This window comes from Schistocerca piceifrons, chromosome 8 (genome assembly GCF_021461385.2).
Source record: "Schistocerca piceifrons isolate TAMUIC-IGC-003096 chromosome 8, iqSchPice1.1, whole genome shotgun sequence".
NCBI classification, from domain to species: domain Eukaryota; kingdom Metazoa; phylum Arthropoda; class Insecta; order Orthoptera; family Acrididae; genus Schistocerca; species Schistocerca piceifrons.
Window position 1 is genome coordinate 461251382 of NC_060145.1, and position 21222 is coordinate 461272603.

Consider the following 21222-nt stretch of genomic DNA (forward strand, 5'->3'; position numbering starts at 1 on the left):
CACTAGAGACGGACCCGCTAGCATAGACGGAATACTGTGTTCCCAGTAGAAGAGCAGTCAGGAGGGCTGAGTCGACTTCGAACTGTGGACTACTCATTGCGTATCACACTGGTGTCATCCGTACTACCTCTGCTGAGAGTCTCTAAGCAGAAGCCGGTGAACTAGCACTGTCATACCGGCGCGACACCCTATTCAGTAGGTATGCGCGTCGCCTTCCTTCCAGGCCACCTAACCTTTGACCCTTTTTTTTGTGACGTATTTGAGCGCCAGTACGAGATGTACGTTTCTCCTCTGCGGCCTCCCGGCGTCCGCTTTCGTCACCTGCTTCAGCAGCTGCAGTTCACACTTCCTGCCACTTTCCGAATGGGGGACAGCCCATCACCAACTTGCCTTCAGACACACGTTTGTGTTCGTTCTGACCTCAGCTCGTTCCCGAAGGATTCGACTCCCGAGCTTACCTATCGCTGCAAATTTCTCGAACTTCGCTCACAACTAGCCGGTAGAATATTTTTGTACACCAATAGTTCCAAGTCAGCCCACAGTGTTGGCCGTGCTTTTGTCATCGGCGATGAGAAGTTTCAATAGCGGCTTCTCGACCAGTGCACAATTTTTACCGCAGAGCTTTTTGCCCTCTATCAGAGCTGTTCGCTACTTCCAGAGGCACCAGCTCACTCGCTGTGTGCTCTGCTCAGACCCCCTCAGTGCTCTTCAGAATCTGGATGATACCGATCCAGTCTACCCCCATCGTTCGACTGCCTCCATTTGTTCCCAGATGGGGGAGCCCAAGTGATGTTCATGTGGCTTCCTGGCCATGTTGGTGTGCCTGGGAATGACGCTGCTGATGCTGCAGCCAAGGCCGCAGTCCATCTCCGTCGGCCCGTCTCTCACTCTGCTCCCTCGCAAGATATTCTCACTTTCCTCTATCGGCATATCACGTCACTTTGGCATGACCATTGGTGCTCCCTTCATGGGAACAAACTCTGAGAAGTCAAACCTCTCCCAACAGCCTGGCCGACTTCCTCCCGGCCGTCTCGCCGTGATGAAGTAATGTTAGCTCGGTTGCGAATAGGGCACCGCCGCTTTAGTCACCACCACTTGTTGAATGGCGACCCTACACCCACCTGTCCTTTCTGTAGCCAGCCATTCACAGTGAGACATTTCCTGATCCTCTGCCCCTATTTTAGCCACTTACGTCTCAGGGTAGGGCTGCCGTCCGCTTTGCCGGACACCTTAGCCGATGACGTGCGAGCTGCGGCTCGCGTTTTAAGTTTTTTAAAAATCAGTAATATGACGATATTTTGTGGTGTCACCGCCAGACACCACACTTGCTAGGTGGTAGCCTTTAAATCGACCGCGGTCCGTTAGTATACGTCGGACCCGCGTGCCGCCACTATCAGTGATTGCAGACCGAGCGCCGCCACACAGCAGGTCTAGTCTAGAGAGACTCCCTAGCACTCGCCCAGTTTGTACAGCCGACTTTGCCAGCGATGGTCCACTGTCTACTTACGCTCTCATTTGCAGAGACGACAGTATAGCATAGCCTTCAGTTACGTCATTTGCTACGACCTAACAAGGCGCCATACTCTTCAAGAATGTATTCTGAACTGATAATATTGTGAATCATGTACCGTCAAGAGCGACGTTCATCATTAATGGATTAAAGTTAAGTATCAAACTAATTATGCCCGCTTTCTGAATTCTCATTCCTTGTCATGTTCCAGACCTCACGTCAGTATAGTTCTTCCCTCCTCACGCCAGCCTGCGTGAGCTAAAACGCGTGCATTTCGGCCTCCACTCGTAACACGGTGTTGGCTCTTCTGCTAACACAAAAGATGTGATTTCTACTTCGTGACTCCGGTGTCTTGTCGAGGTCTTTTAGATACTCTTCCGTCACGTCTTGAAGTTTTAGATTTATTTTTTGTTCCTTTCTGTACTGGACCTCGAAACGGTTTTTTACCCTCGCGGTCCCAGCATTCTATGGTTCTGTACTGGGCGCTTATGACCTTAGATGTCTTGCTCCCTAACCCCCCCCCCCCCCCCAAAAAAAAAAAAATTCATTGCATATCACGTCAGTGACGAACGAGTCAGGAATATTTCAACCTTCTAAAGCTGCTCAAGTCTATCGGTGGTGATGTGACTGTTAAGCGGAAACGCTAAGAAACAACCGCAGCCACACCAAGTACTGAGACCAGCCAGACCTCATCTCCCAACGGACAGGAGCTGAGCATTGCAGAGAGTCACTGTAAAAATAAATAATTCGCACGAAATGGGAAAAAGGAAACACTTGTGAGTTGCAGCAGTCTTGATAGCACAGTGGCTGTGCGTGAGATGTTGAGGAGAACGGGCTCCAGCAGCTCGTAAGCCACCGAAATGCTAAGACAGACCGGTGCCACTGGACAGTGGGTTACTGTAAACGGGTGATCTGGGACCGATGGATAATGCTATACACTGCAGCTGCAGCAATCCGATGGAAGGTTTAGGGTTTGGTGAATGGCTGGAGAACTTTACTTGCCACCACGTGTAGAGCCAGCACTGTAGCACGGACAAGATTGTGTTATGGCGTGTGGGTCTTTTTCTTCGTTGGTGTTTGGTCTCCTTGTTGTTCTTTGGGAAACACTGAATGTGGAAGGATATGAATGTATGAACAGTTCAAAGAGGACTATTGTTTTACAAAATAAGTACAAGTTCTACTAAAATGTTTTCTAATGGATGGTCAAACAAAGTTGTTCTTATTCGTTGTTGATCATTCTTGAGGGTTATATGGCCGTGGTCCATGGAATTCTTCTATTCCTAACGTTTCGTCCAATACTACGTTGGACATCCTCAGAGGTATGCCTGGTTCCGCTGAGTCCTGCCGACTGACGGCAGGACTCAGCAGAACCAGGCATACCTCTGAGGATGTCCAACGTAGTATTGGACGAAACGTTAGGAATAGAAGAATTCCATGGACCACGGCCATATAACCCGGAAGAATTATAAACAACAGTACCAGCCGGTCGTGAAAGCCTTCATTGTACACTCCTGGAAATTGAAATAAGAACACCGTGAATTCATTGTCCCAGGAAGGGGAAACTTTATTGACACATTCCTGGGGTCAGATACATCACATGATCACACTGACAGAACCACAGGCACATAGACACAGGCAACAGAGCATGCACAATGTCGGCACTAGTACAGTGTATATCCACCTTTCGCAGCAATGCAGGCTGCTATTCTCCCATGGAGACGATCGTAGAGATGCTGGATGTAGTCCTGTGGAACGGCTTGCCATGCCATTTCCACCTGGCGCCTCAGTTGGACCAGCGTTCGTGCTGGACGTGCAGACCGCGTGAGACGACGCTTCATCCAGTCCCAAACATGCTCAATGGGGGACAGATCCGGAGATCTTGCTGGCCAGGGTAGTTGACTTACACCTTCTAGAGCACGTTGGGTGGCACGGGATACATGCGGACGTGCATTGTCCTGTTGGAACAGCAAGTTCCCTTGCCGGTCTAGGAATGGTAGAACGATGGGTTCGATGACGGTTTGGATGTACCGTGCACTATTCAGTGTCCCCTCGACGATCACCAGTGGTGTACGGCCAGTGTAGGAGATCGCTCCCCACACCATGATGCCGGCTGTTGGCCCTGTGTGCCTCGGTCGTATGCAGTCCTGATTGTGGCGCTCACCTGCACGGCGCCAAACACGCATACGACCATCATTGGCACCAAGGCAGAAGCGACTCTCATCGCTGAAGACGACACGTCTCCATTCGTCCCTCCATTCACGCCTGTCGCGACACCACTGGAGGCGGGCTGCACGATGTTGGGGCGTGAGCGGAAGACGGCCTAACGGTGTGCGGGACCGTAGCCCAGCTTCATGGAGACGGTTGCGAATGGTCCTCGCCGATACCCCAGGAGCAACAGTGTCCCTAATTTGCTGGGAAGTGGCGGTGCGGTCCCCTACGGCACTGCGTAGGATCCTACGGTCTTGGCGTGCATCCGTGCGTCGCTGCGGTCCGGTCCCAGGTCGACGGGCACGTGCACCTTCCGCCGACCACTGGCGACAACATCGATGTACTGTGGAGACCTCACGCCCCACGTGTTGAGCAATTCGGCGGTACGTCCACCCGGCCTCCCGCATGCCCACTATACGCCCTCGCTCAAAGTCCGTCAACTGCACATACGGTTCACGTCCACGCTGTCGCGGCATGCTACCAGTGTTAAAGACTGCGATGGAGCTCCGTATGCCACGGCAAACTGGCTGACACTGACGGCGGCGGTGCACAAATGCTGCGCAGCTAGCGCCATTCGACGGCCAACACCGCGGTTCCTGGTGTGTCCGCTGTGCCGTGCGTGTGATCATTGCTTGTACAGCCCTCTCGCAGTGTCCGGAGCAAGTATGGTGGGTCTGACACACCGGTGTCAATGTGTTCTTTTTTCCATTTCCAGGAGTGTATATTCTTATTCGCCTGCGAATGTTTGGGGAATGAATTAAAAAGAAAACAATAAATGGATGAGAAAACAATTTGAAATTGTTTTTGCTGAAATTCCTGTAGTGTGCCTTGATTCATTATGAATTGCTTGAACTTGAGCTTTAATGTTGAAATGTGTGTGAAATCTTATGGGACTTAACTGCTAAGGTCATCAGTCCCTAAGCTTACACACTACTTAACCTAAACTATCCTAAGGACAAACACACACACCCATTTTTCAATTGCAAGCGCCAGTTTTCGAAAAAGTTATCTGTTACGCGTGGTTTGCCGCGAAATTATTGCCTACCCGTGATATCTTCAGCAATGTTAACGACGTTTCTTTTCTGAGAGATTCGCTCGGAGAAATGCCACAGTGGCAAACATGACCCTGCGTGACGCTCGTGGTGTGTGGAATTTCAGTGTTTTGAATGTTTCTACGGGTGGTATCATCCAAGAGAATATACAAAATCTTCCTGAAGGACTAACATATAAATAAAATATAAGAATTAATGTAGGAACTGATAAAGAATGAAATACGAGAATTTAAAAAGATTGTAACCCTCAAAATACCGTAAACGCATACATAATATAATGAACGTGAAAGCAGATGTAATGCCCTTGTATCCCTTGACTTCACAAGAAACAATCGTGTAGTACCGATCTACGGCCAAGCGAACATAAATAAAAAACAGTAAATAATTAAAATGAAGATGAAGAATAATCGGGTTTCGAAGATGTGGCGCAAAGTTGCGACACCGCGGCCCTAGCCGCTGCACCACCGTTACAATTGAAACTGTCGCGCACTAAAAGGCATCTACATTACGTCGAAAACTTTGACCGTCGTTTTCTCACAACGGTCGCTTATTGCGACCACTCTTCCATCGAACGAAGTTTCTGAGAAATCCGGTTATGGCACTAGCCGTGTGTTCTCCTCGTTTGTACGATACTGAATATGTACAATGGCGAACATGTGCAACGAGGAAGTTACGTATCGGTGCCCTGTTCGGCAGTATTACCTGTCCTCCAGTAACGACGCCTTCGGATGTACTTCTATCTAGTTACGTTTCGCCCTCCTTCTGAACTCTTTATTGAGCGATTTGCTTCGGGAGCGCAATATTTAACGAGATTATTTGCTTCCCAGTTTGCCTCTTCCGAAAAATTTAACGGCATCACATATAATCACGCATGCCTGATTTTGAAGAACTTCCTTGTATCTATGGTGTTTAAAGACTGTCGTGCCATGAAGAGGCAACAACGACAACGCTCAAAATGGGCGAACATGTTTTATATGAATTTTCTGTTTTCTCTGTTTTATGACACCATTAGCTGAACATTATGGGGCAGTTTGTCGAGGTAGTGAACAAGCTAGGCGATTGACTTGAGTCATGTCAGACATTTCGTAGGATCAGCACTAATGACAGGTTACGCCGAAATAATTGCAGGCTCGAGCCGAAATGCTATCGTAAGACTCAACAACTGGGCATTAAGGTGTGATTTGTTGCGGGAAATAATTTTTTGTTCTGAGGTTTCCCGCAAATTGCCGTCGCGGGAACGTCTCGCGTAGCGGGAGCATTACCGCAGACGGGAGCGACTGCGCATGCGCGAGCCGCGCCCCCACTCCCCGCAATGCCACTGCTCTTCTGTCAAACAGAAGCGCGCGGGCAGCGGGCACCGCACTTCAGTCGCGTTCGTGATGGCGAGGAGTAAGGAAGGAGCTGCCGGCGCTCGGCTGCTGCTAGCGGCGGCGGCGGCATTAGCCGCCTGCTGCCTCTGCCACGGCCTGCAGCTGTCCGAGCAGGAGAAGAAGTGCGTCGACCAGTACCGCATCCTGTACCCTGAGGACAACGTGTGTTACAAGCTGGGCAACAAAGGGCCGTGCGAGGACGGTGAGCTGCTGTTCCTGGACGACTCGGAGGCCGACGAAGGAGAACAAGTCAAGGTGACTGCCAGTAAACACCGACGCTGTTGATAAACACACCGCGGTTTTGTCGGTGGCAGCCTGACGCGCTCCGGGACCGTTAGCTTCTTATTTCTCCCTGTCGTTTGGGCTTTCACTGAACCACGTTTCGCTTGCGCTTCGCAAAGAATTTTTTTCCATTGTATATTTCTGCTTCAGATCACAGATATGTATCACTACTGGTTTCCTATCTCTTACCAATTCACCATCAGATGGTCTGTTTAAAGAAAAGTGGGATAGCAGAATACCAGAAAACTAAACTACAAAATCAGACTAATTTCTATACACCATTACATGCACTTTAGTACCTTACATAGTAACGCGACGACATTGTAACCGAATAGGTCTGCGTGCACAGTCCCAGCTTTCTCTTTTTCATTTCTATAGGCCAATATATTTCTTTGCTATTTTCCTCTCTCGTTTATTCGTCTCTTCTATTTCCCTGTGGGAAGTTAGACATGTCGATGGGTCCTTTTATTTAGCTATTAAAAAATGCAAGTTTTTCCATTGTAGAGATGAAGCTTTCCTATATCCACCCTATATACGAATTAACTCGACATGATTAAACAGCAACTTACGATGATCTACTTACCTTACACATACGCTTCACAATCGCTGATCACTACTCCATCAATGTTACGTTTCTTTCCTAGGATGACGACGTTTGATGGTTTCAATCTGCCTCTACTTATAGCTTCATATGGACATTAATATTTGTCCCTTACTCATGTAACAGACAGACGCATTGCGGACACTTACACGAGGTAATGTCATCCCACAGTTTTTAAACAATGCAACTACATTTGTTACAGGACAAAGTGATCTGAAGATCTCGCCAAGGTGACAGCAACGTCATGATTAAGCCCGAGAACGTGGGAGACGAGGTAGTTGCACCACACACTCCAGTATTCGTACTAGTGGAGCACTCCCACACATTACTCAGCTGAGCATCAAATGCTGTGGCACAGCACCGGCACTTTCGTTCCACAAAACTACAACTGAACATTTGTTCACAATGCCATGTGTGCTGAATTCACATTTAGTCTGAATAAACCACTAGTTGCTTTAATTAGGATGCTTAAACCACCTAAATGTTTATGAAAAAAATTTGAATGGGTGTCCGTTACACATCTCCTAAACCACGGGATCGATTTCAGACAAACTTGATACACATGTCGCTATCTGGGAAGAAGTGCTGCGGGGGTATGAATTATCTATCTGGCATATATTACGAAGTGTGGCTGAAAAGGAGATGACAGATGAGTAATCCGAACGTCTGCAGCAATTTTAACGAGATTCTCTGTCTGTATCTCTATTTTTGGAGGAGGAGGAGGAGATTACTGTTAAACGTCCCGTCGACAACGAGGTCATTAGAGACGGAGCACAAGCTCGGATTAGGGAAGGATGGGGAAGGAAATCGGCCGTGCCCTTTCTAAGGAACCATCCCGGCATTTGCCTGAAGCGATTTAGGGAAATCACGGAAAACTTAAATCAGGATGGTCGGACGCGGGATTGAACCGTCGTCCTCCCGAATGCGAGTCCAGCGTGCTAACCACTGCGCCACCTCGCTCGGTCTCTTCTTGTGTTATTTGTATACAAATATTGTGAGGGTATTATAGCCCTACCACCCCTACAGGTGGGGTGAAAACAGACATGTAATAGTAGCCCATAACGACCGATATTAGTATCAGAGCCATATTTTTCTGGGTCGTTTGGTCTCATTGGAGACAGTACTGACAACATTTGACACCTGGGGGGTGGAGTAAAAACACAGTGACATATCTGCATCACTCTTCAACGCCTGAAGCAATTTTTACCGAATTTGGTACACGTATCAGTAACTACCCCGAAAACAAAAAGAGTTGTTTCAGCAGAACGCAATTAGCGCCCATATGGACGAGGGTGGAGCTGAAAAGGGGTGGCCAAAACCGTAACTCTGGAACGTCTAGAGCGATTTCTGCCAGATCCCATACAAGCATGACTCTCTGTGTGTATCCACTCAGCAAAGTGCCCCTGCTGCCGTAACTGACCTGCTCACTTGCATTACTCTTGCACGTTCAATCACGTTTTCCGTCACCACTTTCGCTCACTTCTCCTTCTCACGGCCAATAAATTTAATGACGTCAATGGCAAACCTTCGCAAGGCCCGTGAAGGTAATTATGGGTGATCGCCTTCCGTGATAGCATTGCGGATTAGAAAGCTGCGCTACTGTGAGCTGAAACGTGCCCTTACCTTTGACCACTCAGTCGTTGTATGGCAGCGTCTACAGTTGACTTTGACGAGTTGATATATGTATGCATAGTTTGCCAGAGATTTCGAACAGTTGCAGCACTACGTTAATTATACATATACAGCTTAGTTCACTTCAATATGTTGGCATTACACACATTTTTGCGGGGGAAGAGGGAGCAGTATCTTGAATTGTAAGGATGTTTCCAGGGAGAGAAATCGTGCTTAACAGTTACTCAGGTGTTTATGCTCCACCCTGTTTGAGTTTGGACTGGAGTTCCGGAGCTATTCCGCGTCTTGATCGTCGGAAGTGAAAGCCTAGACTGGACCAAATGTGGTATTCTCAATGACAACATATGCACAGCAAACGAGGTTCTAGGCGTATATATGCATGATTAATGCGACATAGCGACTGTTTCTTATACCTGGAAAAAAAATACAAATATCTTTATGGCAGGTGCTCCATGTTATAGCCAACAAGAAGCGATGAGTACCATTACTACCTTCAAAGTTCGTTCAACCAAGTAAGTTCTTACTTACAAGCAAATTTCATTTAATAAAAGTTTATAGTGTAAAGTGAGGCATATTACTAAACATGTAACAACCGCGTTACAAGGATAATGAAGACGCAGATGAATAAGAGGGCTGCTGATAAAGATCTTCCGCGTATGCGTCACAACTGTTTGATTAATAGTCCAGCCTCGCAACAATACAGGTTAATTGCTGTAGAATTGGATCAAATCACGATTTTTTTATATCATTCTTAACATTTTACTTTTTGTCTTAGTTTTATTTCCGTGTTTGCAGTGGCATACTAGACAGCCTTATGTTGACCGAAATGCGTCAAGAAGCTGACCATACCTCAGTCAATGAACTTTCGCAAATGAAGCTATTGAGCTAAGAGACATGTCACCCGTGTCCGCGACATGTCGTGATAATATTTCCGTTACATGTCGTGAGGTAGAAATGTGACTCGTGTAGAATACGTACGTACCTTCGTCCACCAGAAATACAACAGTACAGCCACCCCCACCCCATTACATATTTCCTGTCTACGTTAGCCGGTTTCGCAGTCATTTGACGTGTATCAATCTTCACAGAAAAGTGCAAAAATACTCTGTAGAAATGGCAATGATGCTGCCAGCTGTCCGGTAAGAGGTCAGCACTTAACCAAAGAGTCCACTATTTTACTCAGACTCTATAAATCGTGCACACCAGAAACCTCAGTCACACAATGCAGAGTTATGCGCTTCGCAGGCAATAGCCGAGGATTAATAATAATAATAATAACAACTATAATAATAATGTGCTTCCACGTATCACCACCAGCACCACCCCCACATGGTGCACCAAGTTTGGTAACAGAAGGCAAGTTTCCGCCTGAGGCCTATAGCAGTCGTGCACGATCTGCCGGGCTCATACAAAAAAAGCGCAGGTGACGCCTGTATACAAGAAGGGTAGAAGGACGGATCCTCAAAATTACAGACCAATATCCTTAACATCGGTTTGTTGCAGGATTCTCGAACATATTCTCAGTTCGAATATAATGAATTTCCTTGAGACAGAGAAGTTGCTGTCCATGCATCAGCACGGCTTTAGAAAGCATCGCTCCTGCGAAACGCAACTCGCGCTTTTTTCACATGATATCTTGCGAACCATGGATGAAGGGTATCAGACGGATATTCGTTGACTTCCGGAAAGCGTTTGACTCGGTGCCCCACTGCAGACTCCTAACTAAGGTACGAGCATGTGTGATTGGCTCCCAAATATGTGAGTGGCTCGAAGACTTCTTAAGTAATACAACCCAGTACGTTGTCCTCGATGGTGAGTGTTCATCGGAGGTGAGGGTATCATCTGGAGTGCCCCAGGGAAGTGTGGTAGGTCCGCTGTTGTTTTCTATCAACATAAATGATCTTTTGGATAGGGTGGATAGCAATGTGCGGCTGTTTGCTGATGATGCTGTGGTGTACGGGGAAGGTGTCGTCGTTGAGTGACTGTAGGAGGATACAAGATGACTTGGACAGGATTTGTGATTGGTGTACAGAATGGCAGCTAACTCTAAATATAGATAAATGTAAATTAATGCAGGTGAATAGGAAAAAGAACCCTGTAATGTTTGAATACTCCATTAGTAGTGTAGCGCTTGACACAGTCACGTCGATTAAATATTTGGGCGTAACATTGCAGAGCGATATGAAGTGGGACAAGTATGTAATGGCAGTTGTGGGGACGAAAGATAGTCGTCTTCGGTTCATTGGCAGAATTTTGGTAAGATGTGGTTCATCTGTGAAGGAGACCAGTTATAAAACGCTGGTGCGACCTATTCTTGAGCACTGCTCGAGCGTTTGGAATCCCCATCAGGTCGGATTGAGGGGGGACATAGAAGCAATTCAGAGGCGGGCTGCTAGATTTGTTACTGGTAGGTTTGATCATGACGCGAGTGTTACGGAAATACTTCAGGAACTCGGCTGGGAGTCTCCAGAGGAAAGGAGGCGTTCTTTTCGTGAATCGCTACTGAGGAAATTAGAGAAGCAGCATTTGAGGCTGACTGCAGTACAATTTTTTTCCGCCAACTTATATTTCGCGGAAAGACCACAAAGATAAGAGAGATTAGGGCTCGTATAGAGGCATATAGGCAGCCACTTTTCCCGTTCTGTTTGGGAGTGGAACGGGGAGAGAAGATGCTAGTTGTGGTACGAGTTACCCTCCGCCACGCACCGTATGGTGGATTGCGGAGTATGTATGTAGATGTAGATAGATGTAGATTCGGCTGAATCACAGCTCCGCCAGCTGTCTACTGCCTACAGAACACAGGATGGCCGGCTCAGCCCACTCACGCTTCGAGCCTCTTCCCGTTGACATCGATAGCTGGACTCTGTTCGCTTCTACATCTACGTGATTACTCTGCTGTTCACAATAAAGTGCCTGGCAGAGGGCTCAATGAACCACCTTCATGCTGTCTCTCTACCGTCCCACTCTCAAACAGCACGCGGGAAAAATGAGCACTTAAATGGTTTGTGCGAGCCCTGACTTCTAATATTTTATCGTGATGATCATTTCTCCCTATGTAGGTGGGTGCCAATATAATGTTTTTGCTATCGGAGGAGAAAACTGGTGATTGAAATTTCATGAGAAGATACCGTCGCAACGAAAAACGGCATTGTTTTAATGATTGCCACTCCAATTCACTGTCTCCTCTATTTCGCGATAATACAAAACGAGCTGCCCTTCTTTGTACTTTTTCGATGTCATCCGTCAGTCCCACCTGATGCGGATCCCACACCGCACAGCAATACTCCAGAATAGGGCGGACAAGCGTGGTGTAAGCAGTCTCTTTAGTAGACCTGTTGCACCTTCCAAATGTTCTGCCAATGAATCGTAGTCTCTGGTTTGCTCTACCCACAATATTATCTATGTGATCGTTCCAATTAGGTTATTTTTAATTGTAATCCCTAAGTATTTAGTTGAATGTACAGCCTTCAGATTTGTGCGACTGGTCGCGTAATCTAAATTTAGCTGATTTCATTTAGTACTCATGTGAATAACTTCACACTTTTCTTTATTCAGGGTCAATTACCCCTTTTCGCACCATACAGATATCTTATCTACATCATTTTACAAGTCGTTTTGATCATCTGATGACTTTACAAAACGGTAAATAACAGCATCATCTGCAAACAATTTAAGACGGCTACCCAGATTGCCTCCCATGTCGTTAATATAGATCAGGAACAATAGAGGGCCTATAACACTTCCTTGGGGAACGCCGGGTATTACTTCTGTTTTACTCGATGACTTTCCATCTATTACTACGAACTGTGACCTTTCTGACAGGAAATCGCGAATCCAGTCGCACAACTGAGGCGATACTCCGTAGGCACGCGATTGGTTAGAAGACGCTTGTGAGGAACGGTGTCGAAAGCCTTCTGGAAATCTAAAAATATGGATTCAATTTGACGTCCCCTGTCGGTAGCACTTATTACTTCATGAGTATAATAAGCTAGTTGTGTTTCACAAGAAAGATATTTTTCTGAAACCGTGCTCTGTGCCAATAAATCGTTTTCTTCGAGGTACTTCATAATGTTGAATACAGTATTTGTTCCAAAACCCTACTGCAAATCGACGTTAGCTATATGGGCTTATAATTCAGCGGATTACTCCTACTTCCCTTTTTGGGTATTGGAGAAATACAAGTAAATCAAATGCTCTGTTTGTTGTGTTAACTTGTTCTTTAATCCTTTCTGCTCCTTAAAAGTCTCTTCTGGTTTGTTGCCGGATCCTAAAATCAACTCTGTTCAGTATTTCGGGGATACAGCTGTTCGCCATCTTCAGGAGAATGCTGCTTCTGCTGCCGTGAGCTGACGCCAAGCCTGCAAATCGACGTCCTATATATGAGGGTTATTCGGAAGGTAAGGAACGATCTATCGCGAAATGGAAAATACAGTAAAAATCTGATGAAGCGTTGCACAGATGCGTCGGGCAATCTGTACGCCCGTCGATCGCGTCATGTCGGTCTTTTCAGTTCTGAGCTCACAGTGAGAACGTAAAGATGGCTTAGAAATTAGCGTCTCCCACCGAGTATGAGGGCCTGGCGAAAGATTTCGCCTGAAGCTATACGATCCACATAACATAACTGTCATACGGTTCGTTCTACACGATAATTATCGGCCGCACTCTGCAGGGGCGATGAAGATGCAGCGTTTTCGATGGGAAGTGTTTGATCACCCACAATACAGCCGTAACTGGCTACCCCTGAGGTTCATCTCTCCTTAAATGAATCGCTGGTTATGAGGACAATATTTTGACACAGACAACGAGCTGCAGCCCAGAGTAGAAAATTGTCGAAAAGCACTGGCGGCTGTCTTCTATAACGAGGGAATTGAGAAGTTCGTACAACGCTACGCCAGATGTCTAAGTCTGAGCGGCGACTGGTAGAGAAGTTGCTGCAAGGTGTAGTTAACTGTTGCAAATAAAACAGTTTTGATTTTCACTGTGGTTTCCATTACGCGACTTACCGTTCACTACTTTCCGAATAGCCCTCGTAGGTCTCCGCACCGTACACGGCGCATGCGCTGCCCACCACAGCTGCTGCCTTCCAGATCCGGGCAGGTGGCGCCGTCCTTACAAGGGAATCTCCCCATCGCACCACCCGAATTTAGTTATAAGTTGTCACAGTGGACAGGCCTTGAAAAACTGAACATAGATCAATCGAGAAAACGCCGGCCGGTGTGGCCAAGCGGTTAAAGGCGCTACAGTCTGGAACCGCGTGACCGCTACGGTCGCAGGTTCGAATCCTGCCTCGGGCAAGGATGTGTGTGATGTCCTTAGGTTAGTTAGGTTTAAGTAGTTCTAAGTACTAGGGGAATGATGACCTTAGAAGTTAAGTCCCATAGTGCTCAGAGCCATTTGAACCATTTTCAATCGAGAAAACAGGAAGACGTTTTGTGGAACGATGGAAAAAATAAGCAAAATATACAAATTGAGTAGTCGATGTGCAAGATATGTAACATCAAGGACAATGTGAGCTCAGGAGCGCCGTGGTCCCGTGGTTAGCGTGAACAACTGCGGGACGAAAGGTCTTCTCTCGAGTAAAAATTTTAACTTTTTATTTTCAGGCAACTGACGTGTGTCAATTATCAAACTTCAGGCCCTCACACATAATCAACTTCTCTCTCCAAAATTGCAGGACACTTTCAGATTTGCTTGGACAGATGCAGGATTTGACGGTCTACACACGGAAAAAATTGAAAATGTTAAAAACATATGTTTTGACAGAGCACAGAGAAAACTGTGCGACTGTGAAACTGTTGCATTCATTTGTTGCAGTTTATGTGACAAACTCTTATGTTTTCATCACTTTTTGGGAGTGATTATCACATCCACAAGAAAACCTAAATCGGGCAAGGTAGAAGAATCTTTTTAGCCATTCGCCAAGTGTACAAGTTAGGTGGGTCGACAACATATTCCTGTCATGTGACGCACATGCCGTCACCAGAGTCGTATAGAATATATCAGACGTGTTTTCCTGTGGAGGAATCGGTTGACCTATGACCCTGCGATCAAATGTTTTCGGTTCCCATTGGAGAGGCTCGTACTTTCGTCTACTAATCGCACGGTTTTGCGGTGCGGTCACAAAACACAGACACTAAACTTATTACAGTGAACAGAGACGTCAATGAACGAACTGACAGATCATAACTTCGCGAAAATAAATAAAGTTTTCACGCGAAGGAAGACTTGAACCAAGGACCTATCGTTCCGCAGTTGTTCACGCTAACCACGGGACCACGGCGCTCCTGAACTGACACTATCCTTGATGTTGCCTATCTTGCACATGGACTACTCAGTTTGTATATTTTGCTTATTTTTTCCATAGTTCCACACAACTTCTTCCTGTTTTCTCGATTGATCTGTGTTCAGTTTTTCAAGGCCTGTCCACTGTGCCAACTTATAACTAAATCTGAGGGGGGATGCGATGGGGAGGTTCCCTTGTTAGTAGAACACCGGCGGCAGCCACATATCGCACTCCGAGACCATTTTCGAACACTCGTACTGGCCACAGCGAAGAATGTTCTGTTTTGATGTGGGATGGTGCAGCGTTCCACGTTCTTCTAACAGGAAAACCATTGTCTCTATTGATCGAAGTATCCGCCAACCTAATTTAGGTTGCATCTTTATAAACACTGTTCCAAAAAGCCGGAAGTGTTGGCAACTATCACATGACAGATTGTGTGCGGGTAGTCCTTTATCACCCACAGACGACTGAGGATATGGCACTGAGGGCTTCGGCTTTGCAACCAACGTTCTTCTGGAGGTATGTATATGCTACATTTTTCATCTGGCCACATGGACGTGATGCTCTCAACAGATTTTTGGACCACTGCAACGGTCTTCATCCCCGCATTATATTTACCACGTCCATTCCTGAACGTCATGGTTTACAAAAAACCATGATGGTACCCTGGGACATGTGTTCAGCGAAAGCCGAGGCGCGCAAATCGGTATCTGCACCAACTGTACTAACGTAGTGGCGTTCTTAGGACCCTGGTACGCAGAGCATATGCCATTTCCGATGCGGACGCTTTGATCCAAGAAATTGCACATTTGATGGCTGTTTTTTTTTTTAAAGAAAATGGATACTCACGGATTCTTTGGAGGTTGGACCATCCCCTTAGGTGCATGAAGAGGGACATAGATAGGTGCCCTTCATTCCTAAAGCTGGGGCATATCGTTTAACATTGCGAGAATTTGAAGTACTTTTAACATTTAAGAAAGTGTTCCTTCCACCTTTCAAGATTGGGGCACTGCTCGACTGTGTGAAAGGTGGTTTGGAGCTAAGGAAGCGTGGTATATATAAAATTCCGTGTCAATGTGGTAAGGCTTACATCGGCCAATCGATTCACATAGTTCAGTACATGTGCGTGGGACACCGCCGTCATACGAGGCTTCAACAGCCGGGAAAATCGGCGCTAGCAGAACATTGCTTCAACGAGGGACCCGGGATGAAATTTGACGGAACTGTGATAGTTGCGAACACTTCCGGTTTTTGGAACAGTGTTTACAAAGTGCCAATTGAAATTAGGTTGGCGGATAATTTGATTAGAGAGACAAAGGCCTTCCTCTTGGCAAGACATGGAACCCTATACTATCTCGCATCAAAACAAAATGTTCTTCGGTGCGGCCGGTTCGCGTGTTCCAAAATCGTCCCTGAGTGCGATACGTCGTTGTCGTCGGTGTTCTGCTAGGTGAGGCGCCACGTGCCCCAGTCTTGCAGGCAGCAACTGCAGTGGGATGTCGATTTACAGCCTCGGCGGGACTCAGCAGCAGAAGCAGCATTCTCCTGAAGATCGTTAACAGTTGGATTGCCGAAATACTGAATAGAGTTGATGACTTACTACACTGGGAAAGCCTACAAAGTCACATTCCTGCTCCTGCCTAGCTTTCAGCCGGCTGATGTGGCCGAGCGGTTCTCGGCGCTTCAGTCTGGAACCGCGCTGGTGTTACGGCCGTAGGTTCGAATCCTGCCTCGGATGTGTGTGCTATCCATAGGTTAGTTCGGTTTAACTAGTTCTACGTTCTAATGGACTGACGACCTCAGATGTTAAGTTCCGTAGTGCTCAGAGCCATTTGAATCATTTGAGCCTAGCTTTCCTACGACAACAGTTGCCCCTCCACTCTGTAACCCGCCTCTCCTTACTGTTGTGTACGAAGTAGCACACAACAACTATTGACAGGTTTCCCAGTTCTTTACTATTATAAGCTGTTCAAGAAATGTACTTGTAAATTGACCTTTATTGTTGAAAATATTGCAAAAAGAACAGCAATTTTGCCACGACTGCTTATAATTGTATCTTAAAAATGACATATGTCGAATGAACACCGTCTTTCCTATGGCACATCTTTGCAATTTATGCAAGTGAACAGCTAAACGTATAGCTGTTAATTTCAAATTTTCTGGCAGGTCCAGCATGCATAAGCATTTACTTCTGAGCAGGCTCAGAAAGTTTTATCCGCCGGGTAATTTTTACTGAGATAGTGTGGTAAAACAGTTATAACACGCCACCGCGAAAATCGATCACTACATAATTATGTGACAAAACAGAAAATCAGCGTGTTTTGTTTTGTTTGTGTGTTAGGTCATAAGTCATCATGTCATAACCTTGCAACATCGTTACAAACTGTTTTTTGGTGAAGTTGACGATAACTCCAAAACCACCCACCGCCAATCACTGGTTTTTGTATTTGCCACTACCCTCAGTTAACCTGTTGTGCACGGTTATGTGATTGCAGTTTTTCCAGTAGTGGCAAATTAGTGTTCGTATTGCTCCCTGACAGATCTCCTGTTTCGTTCGCATCAAGTTATTTTTAAGGAGAAGCATTCGAGGATGTCTTACGTTCCCGAGCTTTCGCGAATATTCTAGAATGTTACTCAAATGTTCTAGAATATTTGCAAATGTTGTAGAATATAAGTTGGAAATGGCACATATTGCATTGATCTGCACTCACTTAGGTAATCAATGAATAGTACTGTGGGCGAAGAATTTTAACAACAAAGTATTATGTCCTTCATCCACGAAATCAGTGAATATTGAATATTAGATCCTGAGAAGAAAAAAATATTTAAATGGATTGATAGAATGACGAACCAAGTAGAAACCACAGACTTCGAACAGAATTACCAAGTTCTCTCAGAGTTGCCGGCATGTCCCTGCAAAAGAACTTATTAAAAATCATCATCATCATAATAACGAAAATAGTATTCGAAAAACCAAGAGGCAAGTCAGTATTCTTATCGCGAATTCCATTCATTTCAGCTAACTTATCATTCAGCTTTGCCGGCCGGTGTGGTCAAGCGGTTCTAGGCGCTTCAGTCCGGAACCACGCGGTTGCTACGGTCGCAGGTTCGAATCCTGCCTCGGGCATGTCTGTGTGTGATGTCCTTAGGTTCACGTAGTTCTAAGTCTAGGGGACTGATGACCTCAGATGTTAAGTCCCATAGTGCTTAGAGCCATTTGAACCTTTCAGCTTTGAAAGGCTCCAATTTCCGGTAAGATTAACGTACAGTATGACTATCAATAAAGCACAAGGGCAAACGTTCCAGTGTTGCTGAGTGAATTTTTCGCACGGACAACTATACATAGCGAGTTCGAGTACACCTGAAATAAAACCTATAAATGTAGTTTACAGGAACATACTTTGAAAAAGTTAGATGTTATGAAAATGAAATGTGCAATTTCTGATTTCCCAACCCACAAGGTAAATGAAAAACAAAAACAAAAAAATCTAGCGAAGAAGGTCCTTTTCAGCTAACTAATCGTTTGAACCTGTCAGCTGAGGAGGGACTGGGATGAGGGCGATCCGTCTTGTTATGTAATATAAAAACCCAGAACTTGACTGTTACATCCTCAACACTCCGGTGCGTCGTAAGGCGTTCATTGAGGCTCGGCGGGAATCGTACTGTTCTGGCTAATACCGTTCTCACATCGCCTGTAAGAAAGATGAAAACAGCTTCCTCTCCGTGGAAATGAGTCACTTAGGCGCTGATGGACTAACTGCAGTGCGGCCTTGAACCAACGTCGTTACGATAGCAACTTGTCTGCCATTCACCGTCCGATCGTACTTATGCTGTTTGTCTCGCCGTCGGCTCAACATTCTTGGCATCTCTCGTGTCACATGATGCAGGTAAAACCCTCCCAGAGAAGTAGTGGGGGGAGCGACCGAATGAAGACGACCGATTCTGTCGGTTGTTGAAAAACAATTGACGCATTCGGTTGTAGGTTTAGGTGTCGGTTGAATTACTCATTCTTTACGTGTGAAACCAGTCTCCATTGAGTGTGTGTGTGTGTGTGTGTGTGTGTGTGTGTGTGTGTCGTTTCAGCCGGCCAGTACGGGCGTGGTATTCTCACAGTTGCCTCTTTCATCCGGGCGAATACTCCACTGTTCCAACCATCCCACAAAAATGTTGACAAACTATTTTTCACGAAAAATACTTGTGGAGGATGGCAGTATATACGTAAAAAGCAAGTTGTTAAGTCACCGAAGAATTAAAACGATAGTATGCTACCAGTAACCCCGGATTCTTTAAGGAATCGAACTCTCATGTATAAAACACCTTCAAACGTGTCATTGCTTACAAATGAGTCAATGTATTATTTGACGGGAGCACGCAAGCAAGAAAGTTTGGAAAAGGTTTGAAATTAAGACTAAAGTTTGTTGGAAGTCGCTAAGTGTTATAACAAAACAATGCATCAGCATAGTCTGGGTAATTCATGCTCTAATTTAGCCGAAACTAGTTTTTCTCGAGTCTCAATGTTTATAATGTCACGTCTCTTGCAATGTATGTCGTACAGTGATATAATTGTACAGCTACATTCAGTGTTATTTGTGGACACCGGCTGCAAACACTGTTGCAAACAGCGTCGGCGGTAAGAAAGTAACAAATTAAAACTTCATGTCTGAAGCTAAAGCTTTACTGCACGAATAGCCAAAAACTTTTTTCGTTTCATCATTTTGCAGGGGGAGTGGGGGTATCTGGAAAGAAGACCTCCGTTTGAAATTTTGTATAAAGTTTCTTGGAAGTCGCGAAATGCTCTCGTTCCTAAACACTCGATGAATAGTACCTCAAGCATGTTGCCTCAAAACACACACACACACACACACAGTTTATAACTGAAGCACTTGGCTTAGTGTGTCGAAAGAGTAAAATACGAGTATACTTCTTAATGTATAGATTAGGACAGCATTTTAAACTTTAAGATTCAGTCAACAATTACGCGGAATACTGAAAATCGAGCCTTTAGATATGCAACCTGCAACTGCTACTGGCGGGAAGCAAGAGAAAAATCCTAAGAAATTTTGGTCTTATGTCAAAGCGGTAGGTGAATCAAAACAAAATGTCCAGACACTCTGTGACCAAAATGGTATTGAAACAGAGGATGACAGACTAAAGGCCGAAATACTAAATGTCTTTTTCCAAAGTTGTTTCACAGAGGAAGATTGCACTGTAGTTCCTTCTCTAGATTGTCGCACAGATGACAAAATGGTAGATATCGAAATAGACGACAGAGGGATAGAGAAACAATTAAAATCGCTCAAAAGAGGAAAGGCCTCTGGACCTGATGGGATACCAGTTCAATTTTACACAGAGTACGCGAAGGAACTTGCCCCCCTTCTTGCAGCGGTGTACCGTAGGTCTCTAGAAGAGCGTAGCGTTCCAAAGGATTGGAAAAGGGCACAGGTCATCCCCGTTTTCAAGAAGGGACGTCGAGCAGATGTACAGAACTATAGACCTATATCTCTAACGTCGATCAGTTGTAGAATTTTGGAACACGTATTGTGTTCGAGTATAATGACTTTTCTGGAGACTAGAAATCTACTCTGTAGGAATCAGCATGGGTTTCGAAAAAGACGGTCATGTGAAACCCAGCTCGCGCTGTTCGTCCACGAGACTCAGAGGGCCATAGACACGGGTTCACAGGTAGATGCCGTGTTTCTTGACTTCCGCAAGGCGTTCGATACAGTTCCCCACAGTCGTTTAATGAACAAAGTACGAGCATATGAACTATCCGACCAATTGTGTGATTGGATTGAGGAGTTCCTAGATAACAGGACGCAGCATGTCATTCTCAATGGAGAGAAGTCTTCCGAAGTAAGAGTGATTTCAGGTGTGCCGCAGGGGAGTGTCATAGGACCGTTGCTATTCACAATATACATAAATGACCTTGTGGATGACATCGGAAGTTCACTGAGGCTTTTTGCAGATGATGCTGTGGTGTATCGAGAGGTTGTAACAATGGAAAATTGTACTGAAATGCAGAAGGATCTGCAGCGAATTGACGCATGGTGCAGGGAATGGCAATTGAATCTCAATGTAGACAAGTGTAATGTGCTGCGAATACACAGAAAGATAGATCCCTTATCATTTAGCTACAAAATAGCAGGTCAGCAACTGGAAGCAGTTAATACCATAAATTATCTGGGAGTACGCATTAGGAATGATTTAAAATGGAATGGAATGGAATGTTGATCGTCGGTAAAGCAGATGCCAGACAGATTCATTGGAAGAATCCTAAGGAAATG

General features: G+C 45.6%; 2 protein-coding genes across 7 annotated transcripts in view; one reads left to right on the forward strand and one right to left on the reverse strand.

Moving 5' to 3' along the window:
• LOC124711163 (copper-transporting ATPase 1) overlaps positions 1 to 21222 on the reverse strand; it is a 524020-nt gene that overhangs the window by 90778 nt on the left and 412020 nt on the right. The window lies entirely within an intron of this gene.
• Positions 6123 to 21222, forward strand: part of LOC124711165 — a 39612-nt gene continuing 24512 nt past the window's right edge. For both annotated transcript variants that reach the window (XM_047241080.1, XM_047241081.1), the window contains exon 1: positions 6123 to 6395. In XM_047241080.1, coding sequence (XP_047097036.1) covers positions 6150 to 6395 — 246 coding nt within the window. In that variant the 5' untranslated portion in view covers positions 6123 to 6149. The remainder of the gene's footprint in view (positions 6396 to 21222) is intronic.